Raw genomic sequence first — 19385 nt, forward strand, 5'->3', positions numbered from 1 at the left:
AGGTCCGAACCTTCCCCCCTCCACCACCCACAGTCTCCACCCACGAAGGGGCTTCTAGTGTGTGGAAACCTTTCCTCCTTCACAGCTCCCTCCCACTGGTGCAGGTCCCGTCCCTATTCTTTTGTCTCTGTTTATTCTTTTTTCTTTTGCCCTACCCAGGTACGTGTGGTGTTTCTTGCCTTTTGGGAGGTCCGAGGTCTTCTGCCAGCATTCAGTGGGTGTTCTATAGGAGCAGTTCCAAGTGTAGGTGTATTTCTGATGTATCTGTGAGGAGGAATGTGATCTCCATATCTTACTCTTCTGCCATCTTCTCTCTCTCCCCCCAACCTTTCGTTCTGATGTCACAATTTACTTCTTTTTATATTGTGTAGCCATTAACAAATTATTGTAGCTATAGAAATTTTTAATATTTTTATTCTTTAACCTTTACACTAGAGTTAAGTAGTTAGCATGCCACATTAAAGTATCAGACTATTCTGAATTTGACTATATACTTACCTTTACCAGGGTGTTGTATGTTTTCATGTTACTAATTAGTGTCCTTTCTTTTCAGCTTGAAGAATTCCTTGCAGCATTTCTTGCAAGGCAGTTCTAGTGGTGATAAACTCCCTCAGCTTTTGTTTGAGAAAGTTTTTATCTCGCCTTCATTTCTGAAAGACAATTTTGCCAGGTAAAGTATTTTTGGTTTGCACTTTTTTACTTTCAGCACTTTCAATATGTTATCCCATTCCTTCCTGGCCCAGAAGGTTTCTGCTGAGAAATCTACTGATAGATTGATGAGTTCCCTTGTATGAGAGATTTTTCTTTTCTCTTGTTGCTTTTAAAATTCTTTGTCTTTTAGACAGTTTTATAATAGTGTGTCTTGGAGAAGAGTATTTTGGATTGAAATGTTCGAGGACCTATTAGCATTGTGAAATTGGATGTTTAAATATCTCTCCAGATTTAAGAAGTTCTCAGCCATTATTTCTATAAATAAGATTTCTGTTCCCCTTCTCCATCTCTTGCCCTTTTTGGACTCTAATAATTCATAGATTATTTCTCTAATGGTATTCTATAGTTCACATAGGTTTTCTTCACTCTTTTGCATCCTCCATTCTATGTTCTCCTCTAAGTGGATAATGTCAAAGGGCCTGCCTTCTACTTCACAGATTCTTTCTTATGATTGATCCTTTTTGTTGTTAATACTCTCTACTGCATGTTTCTATTCATTCACTGTATTCTTCAGCACCAGAATTTCTGTTTGGTTCTTATTATTATTTCTATCACCGTGTTAAACTTTTTATTTTATTCATTTATTGTTTTACTGTTTTATTGCTTTCCTGATTTCACTGACTTGTCCTTCTGTGTTTTCTTGTAGCTCACTGAGCTTCCTTAGAACAGCTATTTTGAATTCTATATCTGGTAAATCACAGATCTCCATGTCTTTGGGTTACTGGGAGAGTATTGTATTCCTTTGGTGCTGTCATGTTTCCTTGATTTTTGATGTTCCCTTAAGTCTTGTATTGCTATCTTTGCAGTTGAAGAAGCAGTCACTGTCTCCAGTCTTTAATGACTTGCTTTGAGATAAAAATCCCTTCTGTCAGACCTTGTAGAGATTCTGAATGCATGGTAAGCATTCAACAAAAATGATCAAGTAAGCTCATAGTATTTGCAAAGTCACTTTCTTTTATACTATATATTACAATGAAGTCACTTTCAAAGATTATATAAGAAGTTATGAATAAGAAAGTACTTTGTCCTGACTAGAATATAGAAGGTTCGACTGTTTTGATCCTTCATATAGTGGGTACTAGATAAATATTTGTTGCATTTTAAGGGGTCTAGAGATTTTGAGGCTGATAAAGGGAAAAGATAAGATCAGCTTGTGACAGCACATACAAGACTTACTTGGGCAGCACTCTTACTGATTTGCAAGTGAGAGAAGTCACTCACAGCATGAGACTTTCCAGAGGCCATGGCAGGCCACTGGAGGGGAGGAAGGCAAGAAAATTCCTGGGGAAAGGAGAATCAAAAAGAGGCTTGTGCATCTAGAAGATGTCACTCAGCAGCACAGCATGCAGTCTCTGGATCAGAGAGTTTCCAAGGGCAGCAGTGATGTAGAGTCTTTATTGCCCTGAGCTTGCCTCACTTGTGCTAACAGATGTTGTGTGCAGTTTCGCAGGGCATGCAAAGCAGGCAAGTTCTAAATGGCTAAAATATGCTCATTTGGACTGTATTTAAAACAATGGAATGTTTAAAAAACTTGCTTGCTGGCTTTAGAGCTAATGGATTTCAGCCTGCTGTGAGGAAGCAGACAACCTATAGTCCAGTATGCAGAGGTCATCTTTGGCTCCTTCACATACCATGTGTGAAATGAACAAAACATCATCACAAGTTAATTTCTCTATAGCTGATCCTGCTACAAAATTAGTGGAGGAATAAATGTTTGAATTAATGAATAAATATACATTGGGTAAATTAATACCTATAAACTGGTGGAAGAGCAGTAGGCCTACATAAATTTAATACTAGACTAGTTTGCATATAAACTCAGGCCCAATATAGATATACTAATTAATCCTAATTGTGGTGTAATTAATCCTAATAGGTGAGGTAATCCAACAGGTGTTTCACATATATTATCTCATTCAATACTATGAAGCTTATACTACAATATTAAATTGTTATCCTCATTTTATAGATAAGGAAATGTGGATTCTAAAAAAATAACACAACTTGCTAAAAACCATACTGCAAGTAAGTGCAAGAGTGGGATCCAAACCTTTGCTCACTTGAATGCAAAGTTTACATTCTTTCCATTAAACTACAACTTCTTCCCTAGATACTCATCTACAAAGTATTATTTGAGTTAAATAATATCATTGTTATACCTCCAGTGGAGCCTTCTCCACCCAGAACCTTTGAAATCATCCTTTCTTAATTAGCTGTGACTAACTTGTTCAGTGGCATAGACATTTTTTAAAAAATAATTAACATGTGAAACATTTTAACTCTGGCCTTCAAAGAGGTCACAACATTGCATAACAATTCACAAGTAAATCATTTTTAAAACCAAATTAGGTTTAATAATAAAACGCTTGTGGAAGGATGAGATGGCTAAATTAAGGCCATATCACTGTTTGGGGAGCCTTTCAGGAATATGGAAGGAAAGTATAAAGACACAGCAACCACATGAAATTTTAAAATTATTTTTCAGGATTTAAAAAAAAAAAAAGGCAAATGCATGCAACTCCTGAGGGCAATAGGATTCTTCTGTGTAAACATTTTAATGTTTAGTGCCACAATAGGGGCAGGAATCTTTGTCTCCTAAAGGGGTATTGAAATATTCCTCACTGAATGTAGCTGTCTCCCTGAGAATTTGGGCTGCTTGTGCTGTGCTGATTTTGATCTCCACTCTCAGTCACACAGAGCTGGGGATGACCTTTCTTAGAAGTGGAGCACAGTATTATTTCCTCAAAAGATCTCTTGGATCCTCCGTTACTTTCCTCAGTCTTTGGATCAAACTTTTTGTTTATCCCTTAAGAATGGCTGCTCAAATCTTATTACCACCTGGCTATATATTTCAGCCTTTCTTTGCCAGGTTCTAGGTGTCTATGGAGCTCAGGTGGGGAAACAGTGAGGTTAGACAGGAAAAGACTGTGAAAAAAATAATTTTGTAAATTTGTTTTACTTTTTACTTGAGTGAGCAAAGTTTCTCATCGATGGTGACCATGAAGAACTTGAAGAGATCATCATTAAAACTGTTTGAATTAAAATTTTATAGTCATTTCAAATATAAAATCTTTTTCATCTTCAAAATTAATTTTTGAAACCATATACATTTTTGAATAATTTTGTCAAGTTCTATAAAAGATTCAGTGGGGATTCTCATGATGGAATTTTATTTGAAGTGTATTTGGGGAAAATTGACATCTTTATAATAATGATTAAAGGTTTCTCTTGATTAAACTTTTTGATAAACTTCAGTTTCTTACACCAAATTTTGCATACTTCCTGCTAGACTTATTCCACAGCTTACAATTTTTGTTGCTATGTTGATTTAGAAAATCCAAGAGACTCTATGAAGAAAATTATGTCTTATGCAAATAAAAGCAGTTTAATCTCTTATTTTAAATTCTTAAAACATATTTTTCTTTCTTACAGCATTGGTTCTAGTTCATTTTTAAAATAGAGCAGGAATCCTTGATTTGCTCATGACTTTAACAAAAATACTTCTAATGTTTCATATTAAGTATGATGTTTGCTGTAGGTGTTTAGAAAATGCTGTTTAGTTACAGCACCATCGTCTAACCTTCACTTGCTAAGATTTAAATTATGAAAGAATATTGAATCTACTAAATGGCCCTTGCTTCATTAAGATAATTATGCTTTCTTAATCAACGAATGTAGGGCATCTTTTTTAGCTTAATGAGTCTTCCCTCTTTTTTTCTGTTAGTCTAACAGTTTCTCCATTTTATCTTTTTGAAAAACCAACTCTGTTTTGTAGATTTTTCCTAGTGTTTTTCTAGTCTCTAGTTCTCTTTCTGCAGGAGCCCATAGTCATACTCCCTCTGGTGTCCGACTGATGTACTAACTAGGGGCTAGGATGGAAGGCATTTCCACTGTTCTCCCTGCTTTCCTGTGAAGAAGCCTTAAGCCCTGGCCTTGTCCCAACCTAGCAGAGCTGTGCCTGGGTGCACAACAAGGCTCTCATCCCTTTTCCTTCGTTCTTAGCTGCCCCAGCAAACTATGCCAAAACCAGCCCCACTGGCAGTGCCATGAAAGGCCAGGACATTCTGGCATGCTCTACCCAGTGTTTGGAGGGGGTGGTACATACAACTAAGTAACTAGAATTCATGAGTGATGCAAATTTGTTCAAGGCCACAAATCACAAAGGGGACTGATGTTATGCTCCCATGCCATTGACCTGATGTTCTGCACTGGGATCTGAATGTATCAAGTCATCATAAAATTTTTAAAGTTTTGGGTTTTATTTTGAAAAAAGCTTATATATTTTTAGATGGTTAAAAAGCCAAATGATGCCTTTGTGTATCTTGTCTGAGAAATTAGCATAAAAGTGCTAGTTGATTCTAACAGAAAAAGACAAACATAAATAACAGGATGTAATATCAGCATTACAGTTTGGTCTCACAGGAATGCGGTAAAACACAAAAGGATATTCAAAAAATATTAATGAAGAAAAAGTTAACAACTATAGTTGCCTTCTACCCTGCATCCAAATCAGTCAACAAAGTTTATAAAATCTATGTTATTAACTTCTCCTCAGGTATTTTTCTCTCCCATCAGTCCCACCCCTAGGGCCTTTGTCCAGGCCTTCATTTTTCTCAGCTGGTTTACTGCAACTGTCTCTTAATGCCTGCTGCCAATCTTTTCCCTCCAATCCAGCCTCCATTCAGTTTCTAGACATGTTATAAAACACAAATCTAATCCTGTCATTTTCCTGCCTAAATTCTCATCTTGTTTTCTTGCATATTCTCTCAATCTCACTCTCACAGCTGCTGCAACCACCACCCCATCACTGCATCATCACCTTCCTTCAGACCAACTATCAACTCCTAACCTGACCATGGCAAGTTCTCCAAGATCTGACTCAAGCCTAACTTTCTGTCCTTATCTCCTGCCTTCTCTTGCACACATACACCCTCACCACACGTCAGCCTTTCTAAACAACTTATCATTTACAGAATAGATACTATTCTCTCTACCTCCCCAGCAATGCCATCTCACCAGCCCCAGCCTGACTGCCTATCTCATACTTGATGTCACACTGGTAAGATTGATTCCAGATATATTGCCCATTTTGCACCCATGAATACACCATACATATCATGTAAAGTAAGTCCAAGGCAGATTGAAGTACAATTTAAAAATATAAAATAAAACTGCAGATTGTAGTTATTGAAAAGAGTTGATTACAGATTATTTACAACTACAATTATTTACAATTACAACCTATTAATGATAGGTTTTTTGAATTTTAGAACTGAGATCTCCTATAGAAACTGCTTTAATAATTTTTGTTTTGCAAATAAAGAATTAGAAGCAAAACTACAGGTTTCTAAGCAGTTGTGATTTTAACAGCCAAATAATAGAAATACAAATTCATCAAATTATCATTCTGAAAAAACAATCAACCTTTAAGTGCTGAGGTAACCCAGATACAATCTACAATTTTTAAACTCTACTGACTATAATAAATATCTTGATTAATTAATTACATAATTTTGGAGGAAATATCCAGTACATTTAACATCATTGCAGAATGACTTGTTTCTTATATCAGTTGTTTGTTTTAGGTTAGACTATAATACTTATCCTCATTGAAAAAACTCTCTATTTTAATTGATATTCAGTTATCGTATTAGTGACTTATGTGTCATCTAATCCTACCTCCTCCAGAACAAAACAAAACCCTTTACTTAGCTCCTATTTCTGTTATTTGGCAATTTGCACTGGTTCAGCTAGCTGCTTCCGGCCTCATGCATGCATCTGTGTGTCCTTAGCTGGGGTGACTTGTTTCTGCTTCATGTAGCTTGCTCAAATGGCAGCTCAGGCAGTCTTCCAAAAGAGGGAGCAGAAGCGTGCAAGACGTCCTGAGGCCTAGCCCTAGATGTCTTGGGACTAGCACTAGAATTCCAATGAATTCTATTGACCAAAACAAAAACTAACATGTAAGCCCAGAATCAAGGATCCAGTAAAGAGTTCATACCTCCACCTCTTGTTAAAAGGAGTTGCAGGGCTTCCCTGGTGGCGCAGTGGTTGAAAGTCCGCCTGCCGATGCAGGGGACACAGGTTCGTGCCCCGGTCTGGGAGGATCCCACATGCCACGGAGCGGCTGGGCCTGTGAGTCATGGCCGCTGAGCCTGCGCATTCGGAGCCTGTGCTTCGCAGCGGGAGAGGCCACAACAGTGAGAGGCCCGCGTACTGCAAAAAAAAAAAAAAAAAAAAAGAGGATTTGCAGACACATGGTAAAGCATGTAGCTATAGGATATAGTGAATTGTGGCTACAAGTTTTAGAATATATTAGGTACAGCTAAACAATAGGAGACTAATGAAAGTTAAGTCTGGATATATCTTCAACATTAGAAAGTTAGGCCTTTATTTGACGCTAATGTTGACACAAATAATCAATAAATGATCTATAATAAAAATAGGAAAGAGTTTTATTCCAGCCAAACTAAGAACTATAGTCCAGGTGACACAGATTCAAGAAGTACTTGAATTATGTTCTGCTGGGCAACAAAATGGGGAAAGCAAAAAACAGCAAAATTATATAAATTGTCAAGAATTGGGCTTGGAGCTGGTAAGAAGAGTGTTTGTTAAACAAGGTTAGGTTGGGGTCTGAAATGGTTGCATAGTTACAAGGGGAGACTTTGAGACCATAATGTTGCAGCTGGCAGCTTCTAGCAGCTATTGTTTTGAAAACAGCTGGTGGTGTCCTTGAGTTTAATACAGTTCCGAAAATTCAAGTGCTGGAAGATGCAGGAATGTGTTTGAAACCACATCTACAAGGCCGCTCAGCTCCATTTTGAATGCCTGAATCAGTTAATCCATTTTAACTTTTAAATGCATTCTTTCCTTTAATGGTTAAAGCAGATGTACAATGCGTGTTTGACATACGGTAGGCTGTTCCAGTTAGCATAAAGCCAAATCATCTATAAGCCAGAATGACTTCCCCATGCCTCAGTGTGTGAAAATTTCTTCCATCCCTAGTGAGGAACCATAGAAGATTTTAGTTTAGGATAGTGACTGGTCCAGGGTTGAGATAAACATTTTGTATCCATTTAAAAATATTCCCTTGACTCAGAAAGCAATGTAACCAAGAGGGTTCTTGGACCTTATTTGGGTATTGTTTTCTTACCTGAATGCCATTCTGTCCAGAACACACTGTGAGCTAGCAAGACTCTGCTCAGTCATCTTTTGATGACTTCCTTTTATAAAACATTCCCACTACCCACAGGAATATACAGTTGGATTAAATGCTTCTGTGCTATTCCTAGCACTGGCCCTGCTGCACAGCAATTCTGTTTCCTCCACTGAACTATGAATGCTTCCAGGAACGAGAATGGGCTTCATCTTATTCCTCACTGCATAGGGAGGTGCCTGGCACAAGTAAGGCATCCAGTAGACGCAATAACCTGGGGGAACAACTTATAGGTCTGTAAGACTACAGGTCTGTAAAAACAAAACTGCCGTGAAATCGCCTTCAGAAGCCAGTCGCCTACAATGCAAAAATCATACAGAAGATCCACAAAGGAAAGACACATTCCTTCCCCAACCACCACAGGGCAGACAAAATGTTTCGCTTTACGGCAAGTCTCAGGAGTCGCGCCGTAGATACCGTAAAAGGGAGGGAAGCCCTCGTTGGGGAAGCTCAGGCTTCTGGCTTTGCGACACCGTAGGGGCGGGAAAGTGCCGGCTGTCGGTTGGAGGAAGGGTCCTCGGCCCGCCCCCTAGGGCCGGACTTCCGCGCACCCGGGAGGAGTGTTTCGGTCTTTCTGATCCAACGATGGGCGCCCGTTAAGACCAGCTCCGCGTCGCCGGTGCCATGGAGGCGCCGGTGGAGTCGGAAGTCGAGAATGAGGACGGCGAGAGCAGCTGCGGGGATCTGTGCTTCATGGACAAAGGCCTGCGGAGGTAAAGGGCAGCTTTACCGGAGACCGCACGGCAGGGGCCGTGGGCAGCGGGCGGCCTCGGTGGAGCGGAGGCGCGGGGCAGCTTTACCGAGACCGCACACGAAGGCGTCTGGCTGTCGCCCGCCGTTCTCCGCCACAACTGCGCTGCTGAAGTGCCAGATCCAAACCCAATGAGCCCCCTTTCCTTTCCTCCATGGACTAATGAGCACACTGGAACCTGCCCCACGTCCTGGTTCCCTGCCGGCGTTTGACCATCCTAGCTTCTTCGCTCGTTCTCCTCTCTTTACTGGCAATTATTTCTTTGCTTGCCCTGTAATTGTTGGTCTTCGCGGGTTCTGTCCTCTCTCCTTTGCTCTTTCTCTATGACAGAAAGTGGAAAAGTAGTATCTCTGGCAGCCGTAAAGCAAGAGTTTGCTGCTCTTCATTGGTTTTGCCTTGATTGTCTTAGCTCCTGGTCTAATTTATATATTTTGCAGAGCCCAGTGATACATATACTGTTATACTTCTTGAAAATACTAAACATAACATATTTAGTTCACTGCTTTCCTCTTTCATGCAGGCAAATTTGTTCACGATACTAGGCTCTGGGTTCTGCGTTGCTGATTGGTCCCTCTCTGCCTTTTCAGTCTTACCTCTTACCCTCTCTCCGGTTACACCCCGTGATTAGCCACACTAAGTTACAAGCGGGCAATTCCATAGTAGGCTTCTCTGTGTCTTTTCACACACTGTTCCTTTGTTGCCTGCCCTTTCTTTGCACCTTGCTGATAATTAAAGCAACTTGTTCTGGATCCTGATTTAAAATTTGCCAGAAAGCCCCAGGAAAGTGTTTTTCAAAAGAATATTTATATTTATATTTAATAATAGCTGCCATTTAGTGAATGCCATTTATGTGTGTATGTTACATTATGTTATCACAAATCCTCACAACAATTCTGCAAGGTAGTAATTTTACGAGGGACAGATCTCAGATTCAGAGGATCTTTATAACTTTCCCAGCATCATGCAGCTGGTGGATTAAGTTTGAATTCAAAACCATTTCTATCTAATTTCACTGTCTGCTTTTTCGACTATACTACATTATATGCACAATACTAATTTCCAGAAACCAAAATGCTTCAGAAAATAGATGACTGTCATTAAGAGCATGTGTTAGTAGCATATGGTCTGGCACTAAATAATAGCTCAGCAAATGACAGAAGCAAGATAATTGGAAAATATTTGAAACAGTCACATGTAGAGATTGCTAGTTTGAAATTTAGAAATGCTTTATCTTTTTCTGCCAGGGGTTCTTATGTGCTTCAATCTGAAGACTAAAGGATAAATTGAATGACCTTATGACATATTCATACTTTTCGTGTTTTAATTTTAAATTTGAGGTTCTTAATACAAATTTGGAAGCAAATTTGAATTCCTTGTTTTCCCTTTACTCCCTGACTGCTAAACTTCTCATTTTCCTGCTAGATTTCCTACGGCTTTACTATAACTGCTATAGAACATAGAACAGATGCCAATGACATTGTGTGTCCCAGTTGAAGCATCTCTGAATTATGTGCACTGTAGTTTATATTCCTGGAACTCCTATCTTCAGAAGAGGTTCCAGTTAAAAATAGCAGTAATTGACAGAGTGAAGAGATGAGTTCCATTTAGAGGAGATGCTATCCAAATTTCAGCAAGGGAGGACAGGGACTGTTTCACTACGAATAGCAATAACTAATGGTTTATTTTGAAATCAACTACATTCTGGGTTAAACAGACATAGCAGACAGTGAAGAGAATAAGATTGTAAACTCCAGTGCCAGATCTGTATTTATACTGGCTCAATTTGGTAATAGCTACAAGAATTTGGACAAGTTATTTAATTTCTGTAAACGGTGGCATCCTTAGATACCTACTGCTTGGAGTTGTGAGGATTAAATGGGCAGAAGAAACAGGTTTAGAGAGGCTAATTCATTTACTCAAATAACACAGCAAAAGTGGTAGAGTGCAGATTTGAACTTGGGGTGTTATGATTCCAGGAACTGACTTTACAAATAACTGCTTTCACTCAGTGCTGATGACTTTGTTTGCATATAAAAGCTAGAAATGCCCGGTATCCCTTGCCTCTCTTGATAATGGTCCAAAATACTGGTTAGTTATAAGAAGCACTGTACCTTATGAGACATTTTCAAGGCTACCACAAGTAGGAAGGATTTTATTATAGAATGAGTAGAGCACATACTTACTATCTACATGCTGTTGGATTAATTTTAGTTATTTGGTCATGATTTTTAAATCCATTTTTTACTTGTTTTTGATAATATACATTTTCCTTTGTAGCATATCAGAGTTATCTTTAGATTCAGCCCTTCATGCCATCAATCTTCATTGCAATAACATCTCGAAGATCAAAGCCATTGATCACATTTGGAATTTACAACATTTAGATCTGTCATCTAATCAAATAAGTCAAATTGAAGGGCTAAACACACTGACAAAACTGCGTACTTTAAACTTGTCCTGCAATTTGATCACAAGAATAGAAGGTTTGTAAGTGATTTTCATCTAATACTTTGTATAAGGGAGCTGATTTAAGTCCATTTTTCATCTTCTTCCCAAAAGAGTGGGATAAGTATTATCATAAACTTTTCAAAACTGACCCTAAAACTCTATATAAAAAGTTTTCTTCTAGAAAAGTTATCAATTTTTAAAAAACTATTTTGTAAACTACCAACAGAATTGATTTCACTGTTATCAGACTGTAGATTTGCTTCAGAGCACTCTGAAATAGTATTGTAATACTATATAACTCTAATTAATTGATTATTTGAATCTTATCATGGCTTTATTTTGTTTTAGGACTTAAAGCACTAACTAATCTGACTAGACTGAATTTATCTTATAACCACATAAATGATCTTAGTGGTAAGTAGATATGCTTACGTTTTCTATAATGCTGAATATTTGCCACGTATAATGAGTTAGACTGAGCTATGTTTGTTGAAGAACTGAATAATCCCATTTTTGACCAAAAATCTTATCTAGAGGGTGTTTCTCAGTCATATTTGTTTTTTGTTGGTGCTAAAGCTACAGCTGAATAAAAACCTAGGAATAAAAACCAGAGTAATCAGTAACAGAGAAACCTTGGTTAGAAAGAACCTGCTTTGGGAGAATAATGTTTTAATCTTAGATAATTAATATACTATTATGTAGAGAGGAATAGTACCAGCAGAACTTTTTACAATGATGAAAATATCCTGTATCTGTGCTATCTGGTATGGCAATCAGTAGACAGATATGGCCTTTGAGCACTTGAAATGTGGCTAGTACACTGAGGAACTGAATTTGTAATTTTATTTAATTTTAATTAAATTTTTATTTAAATTTAAAAAGCCACATGTGGCTAGTGCTACCATATTGGACAGTGTAGGTATATAGCATTCCAAAGACTATAGCAAATTACAATCAAGGTTTTCTTTCAAAGATTTATTATTATTTATTTATTTAATTTATTTTTTTGGCTGTGTCAGGTCTTAGTTGAGGCATGCAGGATCTTTTGTTGTGATGTGTGGGTTTCTCTCTAGCTGTGGTGTGCAGGTTTTTCTTCTCTAGCTGTGGCACATGGGTTCCAGAGCGCATGGGCTCTGCAGTTTGCAGCCTGCGGGCTCTCTAGTTGAGGTGTGCGAGCTCAATAGTTGTGGCACGTGGGCTTAGTTGCCCTGCAGCATGTGAGTTCTTAGTTCTCTGACCAGGGATCAAACCCATGTCCCCTGCATTGGAAGGTGGACTCTTTACCACTGGACCACCAAGGAAGTCCCAGGATTTTTTAAAATTTTCTTTTTGACTTTACCATATATAAAAAGGTTAAAAATTGTTAATCTTTTAATTGATTAAAGTGATACACTGATAAAATGAATGGAGTTTTATGATAATTTGTAAAATTATCTGTCAGAACTAGCAGAATTTATCTATCTTCATAATCCTTATCAGTATTTGAAAGTCTTATTCATTTGTTTGTTTTTCTCCCCTGATAGAAAAATACAACCCTATGCCAGGTATTTAGTACACACACACACACACACACACACACACACACACACACACACACACACACACACACACACACACACACACAAATACAATGACCTAGTCTCTACCCTTAACCAAAGTAGCAACAGTATTTTAATTTTTTAAAACCTTTTCCCCCCAAAATGTGAAAGTATTAGAATTGAGTACTAACTGTAGCTCTGTCTTTGCTGTGTGCTGCTGAGCAACGTATATTGTTCTTTGGATGCAATTTCCTTAACTGAAAGATATGAATTTTGGATAATATAGTTCATTCATTTACTTCTATAGTGATGAAAAAATAACAACAACAAATAGATGAAGTTCTTATTACAGGGCTTACATTGTAGTGGGAAAGTAAAACAAATAAATGAGATCATGTCAAGCCACCCAAAAAAATAAGCAAAAGATTTGAGCATACCCTTCCCCAGGAGGATATCCAAGTTGCAAACAAGCCCATGATAAAAAAAAAAATGTTTAGCATCCTTAGTAATTATGGAAATGCAAATTAAAATCATAATGAGATCCACTTCATACCTACTAGAATAGATATACTTTTAAAAACTTAAAATAAAAAACGCTGGTGAGATTGTGGAGCAACTAGAACTTGCATACATTGCTGGTAGAATTCAAAATGGTAAAACTACTTTGGAAAACAGTTTGAAAGTTTCTTATAATGTTAAACAAATACATAGCATATAGCCATGCATTTCTACTTCTAGTTGTTTACCTAAGAAAAATGAAAACATGTCTAATCAAAGACCTGTACATGGATGTTAATATGATTATATCACTTTTTAATATAATCATGTTTATATGATTATTCATAACCTCCAAAAACTAGAAACCACCCATTTATCTATCACCTGGTAAATGGATAAACAAATTGTGATACATCCACAGGATGGAATACTACTTGGCAATTAAAAGGAATGAACTATTGATATATGCAGCAACATAGATAAATCTAAAAAGAATTATGCTAAGTGAAGGGAGCCAGACACAAAAGATTATACTGTATGATTCCATGTATATGATATTCTGACAAAGCCAAAGATACAGGGGCAGAAATGAGATCATTAGTTACCAGGGGTTGAAGATGAGGAGAGAAGATTGATTTACATAGGGACACAGTGATTTGGGTGATGAAAATGTTCTGTATCTCCATTGTAGGTGTTACATAACCGTATATGTTTGTTAAAGCACATCAAACTCTATCTATTTTCTGCAAACCTGTAAGTTCTAATAGATAGATAGATATCTTAGAATGATAATATTTTATATGTTCAGAAACACTTCAGTAAGTAAATAATGACAGTTCATATGATTAAGAACATGCAAAAACACTAAGGCATGATCAAGCTTGCCATGATAAAGGCAGAAAGAAGACTACTGTGGCTAGAGCATAGCAAATGAGGGATTAATGTGCTAAGAAAAAGAGATAACAAAACAGGCAAAAGTCAGATCACGTATAGCTTCATAAGCAAGGTAAAAAGTTTGCATATTATTCTAAGTACAGTAGGAAACCATTGGAAGGCTTTAAACAAGTAAGTGATTCAATACATCTGTTTAAAGGATCACTTTGGCTGCTGAGTGGGTGAAGAATGGACTTCAGTAGGACAGGGGTGAAAGTCAGGTGACGAGCTATTCCAGTGGTCTGGATGAGAGATGATGGAGACTTGGACTAGGATGGAAATGAAACAATGTAGAGGAATAAATACATTATATTTTGCATGTGGAGTTCATAGAACTTGCTGATGGATTGAGATGAGGAGATGAAGGGAAAAGGAATCAAAGATAATTAAGAGTTTTCTTTGTAGTAACAGGTGGATGATGGTACTGTTTCCTGACATGGGGAAGATTGGAGGAGGAACAGGTTTAGAGATGAAGGGGTAAGAATGAAGGATCCTATCTTAAATTCGAGAACCCTGTTAGATATGTGTGTGTGTGTGTGTGTGTGTGTGTGTGTGTGTGTGTGTGTGTGTGTGTGTGTATGACCTGTGGTTTGGGGGTAGGGCATCAGAGTTGGTGTTGTAGATTTGTAAGAGATTCTGGAGAGTGTATGAATAGATAAGGGGGTGACCAGGAATGCACACTGGGGCACTTTAAAAATCAAAACATAAAAGGGACATGAAGTTGCAACATAAGAGAAAGAACCAGTAACATGTAACAGGAACTTAGAAATGTGGTGGTAAATTAAGAAGAAATGCTGAGTACTCATAACAATGCTCGACAGGAAATCTGATCCTGTAGTGAGTGGTCAAAGACTTTTCTGAGTGTGTGACAGGTGAACAGAAGTTAGTGATGAGGACTATGAAGAAAATCAAAGAGGCAACCCTGTAAAAAAGGTGAGTAGAAGTTAGCCATATATGATAAAGATCATTGAGGAGAGAAGAGTATTCCAGTCAGGTTGAAGAAATTGAAGGGGGGGAAAAAAAAAGTTGAGTAAAGTTGAATTTGTACATGGAGAGTACTAAACTAGGCAAAATTGAAAAATAAGACCTTCATCGGAACAGTGTAGAGTGTATCTCAGAATGGTCCTTCCAAAAGAAGGAAGGCTAGGGCATTCAGCCATGGATGATTCTCCTTTTGTTGAGGGGTTCCTGGAGGTGTTAACTCCTTCACACTTCTGAGCTAAACTCTTGCTCAACAAGCTCCATTTTGAAGAAAATTCTGAGGCATGGCCCCTGTCCACCACAGCTGCAGCTGAAGTCAGGCTGGCCAGGGAGATGTACCAGGAACCAGTAGCCTCTGCTACAAACCTAGTTTCTAACATTACCATGCTCTAGATAATCTCATGCGAGAAATGTTACCAGGGAGGTAAATCAAATGGGTGCTATTTATATTTATTTTATGCTCCAACCAATGAGATTGGAGTGTTAACTTATGTCTCCTAATTAAAAATAATGTGTTGATTGAGAGCTTGAAGCCATTGCTTTATTCTTATTCTCATAAAAGTACATGGGCCTGGGGAGGCCCATTTGTTTTGTTTAAACAGAGCCCAGATGAGGCCTCAAAGAGATGCCAAACCTTTGTTTCTTCAAAACAGCAATTGACTTTGCTGATACCCTGTTCATTAGATATAGGTGTTTACATAAGGGTCTTATTAGTGCTACTCCTTTGCCTCTTGAAATACAACCTATATAAAAATTATTTTTAGTTAACTCTTAGAAAAATTACTGTTGTGACATCAAAAAAATTTTTTTCCTGTTGCAGGTTTGATGCCCCTTCATGGAATTAAACATAAACTTAGATATATTGACCTACATAGTAATTGTATAGATAGTATCCATCACCTACTTCAGTGTATGGTAGGATTGCACTTCTTGACTAATCTTATTTTGGAGAAAAATGGAGAAGATAATCCTGTCTGTCATTTACCAGGTATGATCGGTTAATTTATTTTTGTAACAGTTATTTTTTTAACAGTTGATTTTCAGAGCTCCTTTATTTCCTGCAACTTGTATTTATGACCTCCTTGAATTTGTCTTACGCTTTGCAACTCTTTATTATGTATTTGGAAAAGTATAATTGCAAATAAATTTTATTAAGACAAACTAAATTGCTGTTAAAAGAGGAATACAAGCTGAAGAGATAAGTAATTCTCTTTAGACAGTTTTTTTTTTTTTTTTTTTGCGATACGTGGGCCTCCCACTGTTGTGACCTCTCCCGTTGCGGAGCACAGGCTTCGGATGCGCAGGCCCAGAGACCATGGCTCACGGGCCCAGCCGCTCCACGGCACGTGGGATCCTCCCGGACCGGGGCACGAACCCGTGTCCCCTGCATCGGCAGGCGGACTCCCAACCACTGCACCACCAAGGAAGCCCTAGACAGTTTTATATTTGATAAGTGAATGCCTCAAAATTAAATTGTGCTTATGATATATTCTTATAGTATAATACAAAGCAGCCATAAAAAAGAATATAGAATCTCTTTAGCAACTGATAAGCAGTTATCTCCAAGATATACTACTGTTAAGAGAAAGAAAAGCAAGTTGCGAAACATTGTGTATGATATGCTCTTATTTGTGTGCAAAGTATAACACGTGTGTGTGTGTTGCTGAGTATATATATATATATATATATATATATATAAAATATCTAGAAGGATACACAAAAACCTGATAATAGTGGCTAACTTCAGTATTAGGTAGGTAGGGATCAGGAAATGAGAAAAGGGCATCTGGGGATCAGGAAATGTTAGGAAAACTCTTTACTGAGTACCTTTTGAATTTTACACCATGTGAATGTGTTAAATTATTAACAAGTACATGACTTTTTTAAGAAGAAAGCTTAAACTTAATATGAGCTTAAACCTATTAAGATACAAGATATATAGAAGATGCTGCTGAAATGCCATTTGATATAATTCAAAGTCATTGAGGTTGGCAAAGATAAAGCAGACGAGACTGCCATTTCTAGAACTCACTTATCTCAAATTGCTTAACCTAACAATAAGATAAAAACGTAGAATATGAAAATACATTCTAAAGATGTGTTTGGGTAGAAGTTGGCTGCAGAGGCTGTGTTCTCATTAATATGTAGCTATGAGAAGGCTTTTCCCAGAATGGAAACCTATTTTGATAATTTTACTTTGCAGAAGAATATATTAGATTTGAGATCAACTATTTTCCTAAGCCCATATCATGATAGAGTCTCCCTAAAAATCAGAGCAGATTTCCATTTTGGGGGGAAACCCTTTTCTTGGAAAAAAAACCTTATTCCTAAGACAACTTTAATTTACTGACCCACAAGTTGTATTTTTTTCCTAATAATCTCGTCTCAAGAACCTCTAGTTCCTATAGTTTGAACCTTTGTTTTTCATTTTCTTTCCTAGATGAGGTATTTCTCTGAACACAGTTGCCCTCCTCCCAGAATTATTACTGAAATTACTTTTCTTTCCTCAAAATTTCTAACATGAATTTTCCAGACTTCTTTCTTTTCTAGTTCTTCCAACCACTTTATTTTACTTGGTTTTAAAATTTATCAAAATTGAAGTGTTTCTATTAGCCTAAACACCAAATTAATGTTAATTTGCCAGACTTCTCACATGTAATTAAGGAAAAATAAACATATTCTTAAATACTTGATAGATTGTCTGTTTTAATCCTAGTTATATGGAATTTAAGAGGAGAAAGTAGGAATGTTTAAGTTTGTTAATGCCTATGGCCTCACTAGCAAAATTCTTGCTTCTCTGATTGTTATTCTCATCATCCTGATTTACATCTATACTAATCATATTACAAATAAACAAGAGGTATGTTTGGCTTTCTGTCTGGAATAAATTGCTACTGGTTTCATGCATTTATAGCTGTACAGCAATTTTATGAAAGCTAGATCCAGAAATGATGATTTTTTAACTTTCTGACTTTCATCAGGAAGGTTGTTTGGGAGGGAATGGGGGGTAGTGTTTTGTTTGTTTTGTATTTAATGATTATGTACTGGAGAAGAACTAAGTAGTTTTTTATTACACGTTTATTAGTTGCATTCCAGGACTAATTTTATCATTCAGGTGATATATCTGGTAGCTGATAAATTTACTTCATTCTAGAAATAATTAACCTTTCTTTTTATGCTTGAGTTTTCATTTTGAATGATTTATTTCCAAGGATACAGAGCAGTTATGCTCCAGACTTTGCCACAGCTTAGAGTCCTGGATTGTAAGAACATATTTGATGAACCAGTAAATATGGCAGAAATAAACTCATCACGCCTACAGTGCTTTGAAGGTCTTTTGGATAATATAGTTTCTTCTGACTCTCCCCTAAATATAAGTGAAGATGAGGTATAGTACATTTTTTTTCTAATATGAAAGATATTTTCAAATTTTATTTAATAAATAAATGTAAATTTAAAGGATTTTGGTTTGTTTCTGTGTCATAGATCATTGACGGTATGCCAGTGGTAACACCACCTATCAATGAGGTAGCTCCCTTGGATCACTTGGCAAGTACACCAGCAGATACTGATTTGACATCCTTTATATCTGTGTGTCCTTCTTCTGAGCCAGAGAAAGTTAATAATGAAAATGATTTTCAGAATGAGATGAAACTTCAGAAATTAGATGACCAAATTTTACAGCTTCTCAAATATTTTTCCTACTTTTCTAAGCAATGTGTTTGTTGAAGAAAAAAATAGTAAGAAAATGTGCAGTAAAATTGCATACAAGCTGACCCACCAGAAACAATCTATATTTATTGCATTGGTGTGTATGTTTATTTGTTTTTCTTTAAAATAGGGTTCTATTGTAGTAGTAGTGGTAGAAAAAACATACTTTTTTCACTCATTTTCCTTAACATCCTCCTTCAAATCTTCATTATGTAATTCCTTTGTTGTTCTGCTGTACTTCACATTATTTCCACCCACCCACCTTTTATTTCAAGTAAATAGAACTCTTTGGATTCAGTGCTTATTAACATAGAGGATATGTGAGCTACTTTTGGCCTCTACTTTCTCTTCATTTGTTTCGTGGTCAAAACCACTTCTATAATCTATAGCTAAATGGCAAGTTATTTTATATAATTCCTGCTTCAATTCCTGTTTACAGCAGACCCTTACCAAATAACCTCTGCTTTCTTGAAATACTAATCCTTTTTTACCCCTGCTACTGGTTCTCCGGTTTTTAGAAAACTTTGAACTATGTGGATGATCCATAATTCCTAGAATTTACTATTATTTGAGTCTCCAACCTTCTCTCTAGCATTCTTGC

At 37.0% G+C, this 19385-nt stretch overlaps 1 protein-coding gene and 1 long non-coding RNA gene across 7 annotated transcripts in view; one reads left to right on the forward strand and one right to left on the reverse strand.

Moving 5' to 3' along the window:
- Positions 1 to 507: 507 nt before the first annotated feature.
- LOC136792961 (uncharacterized) lies at positions 508 to 9245 on the reverse strand. Its single transcript, XR_010837602.1, has 3 exons — positions 7862 to 9245; positions 6710 to 6924; positions 508 to 650 (listed from the first exon to the last, which is right to left on the reverse strand). It is a non-coding gene; the product is annotated as an uncharacterized lncRNA (long non-coding RNA).
- Positions 8345 to 19385, forward strand: part of LRRCC1 (leucine rich repeat and coiled-coil centrosomal protein 1) — a 35778-nt gene continuing 24737 nt past the window's right edge. For 2 of the 6 annotated variants that reach the window (XM_059042676.2, XM_067018132.1), the window contains exons 1-6: positions 8418 to 8637; positions 10953 to 11158; positions 11472 to 11537; positions 15894 to 16061; positions 18286 to 18461; positions 18560 to 18622. Coding sequence is in view for 3 of the 6 variants with exons in the window: in XM_059042672.2 (XP_058898655.1) it covers positions 8549 to 8637; positions 10953 to 11158; positions 11472 to 11537; positions 15894 to 16061; positions 18286 to 18461; positions 18560 to 18622 (768 nt within the window). In the remaining 3 variants the exon portion in view is untranslated. Of the gene's footprint in view, positions 8638 to 10952; positions 11163 to 11471; positions 11538 to 14497; positions 14570 to 15893; positions 16062 to 18285; positions 18462 to 18559; positions 18623 to 19385 lie in introns of all 6 variants that reach the window. The other 4 variants (XM_067018130.1, XM_059042672.2, XM_067018134.1 and 1 more) reach the window with 4 other exon arrangements.

The sequence above is a fragment of the Kogia breviceps genome, chromosome 17 (assembly GCF_026419965.1).
Source record: "Kogia breviceps isolate mKogBre1 chromosome 17, mKogBre1 haplotype 1, whole genome shotgun sequence".
In the NCBI taxonomy this organism is placed as follows: domain Eukaryota; kingdom Metazoa; phylum Chordata; class Mammalia; order Artiodactyla; family Physeteridae; genus Kogia; species Kogia breviceps.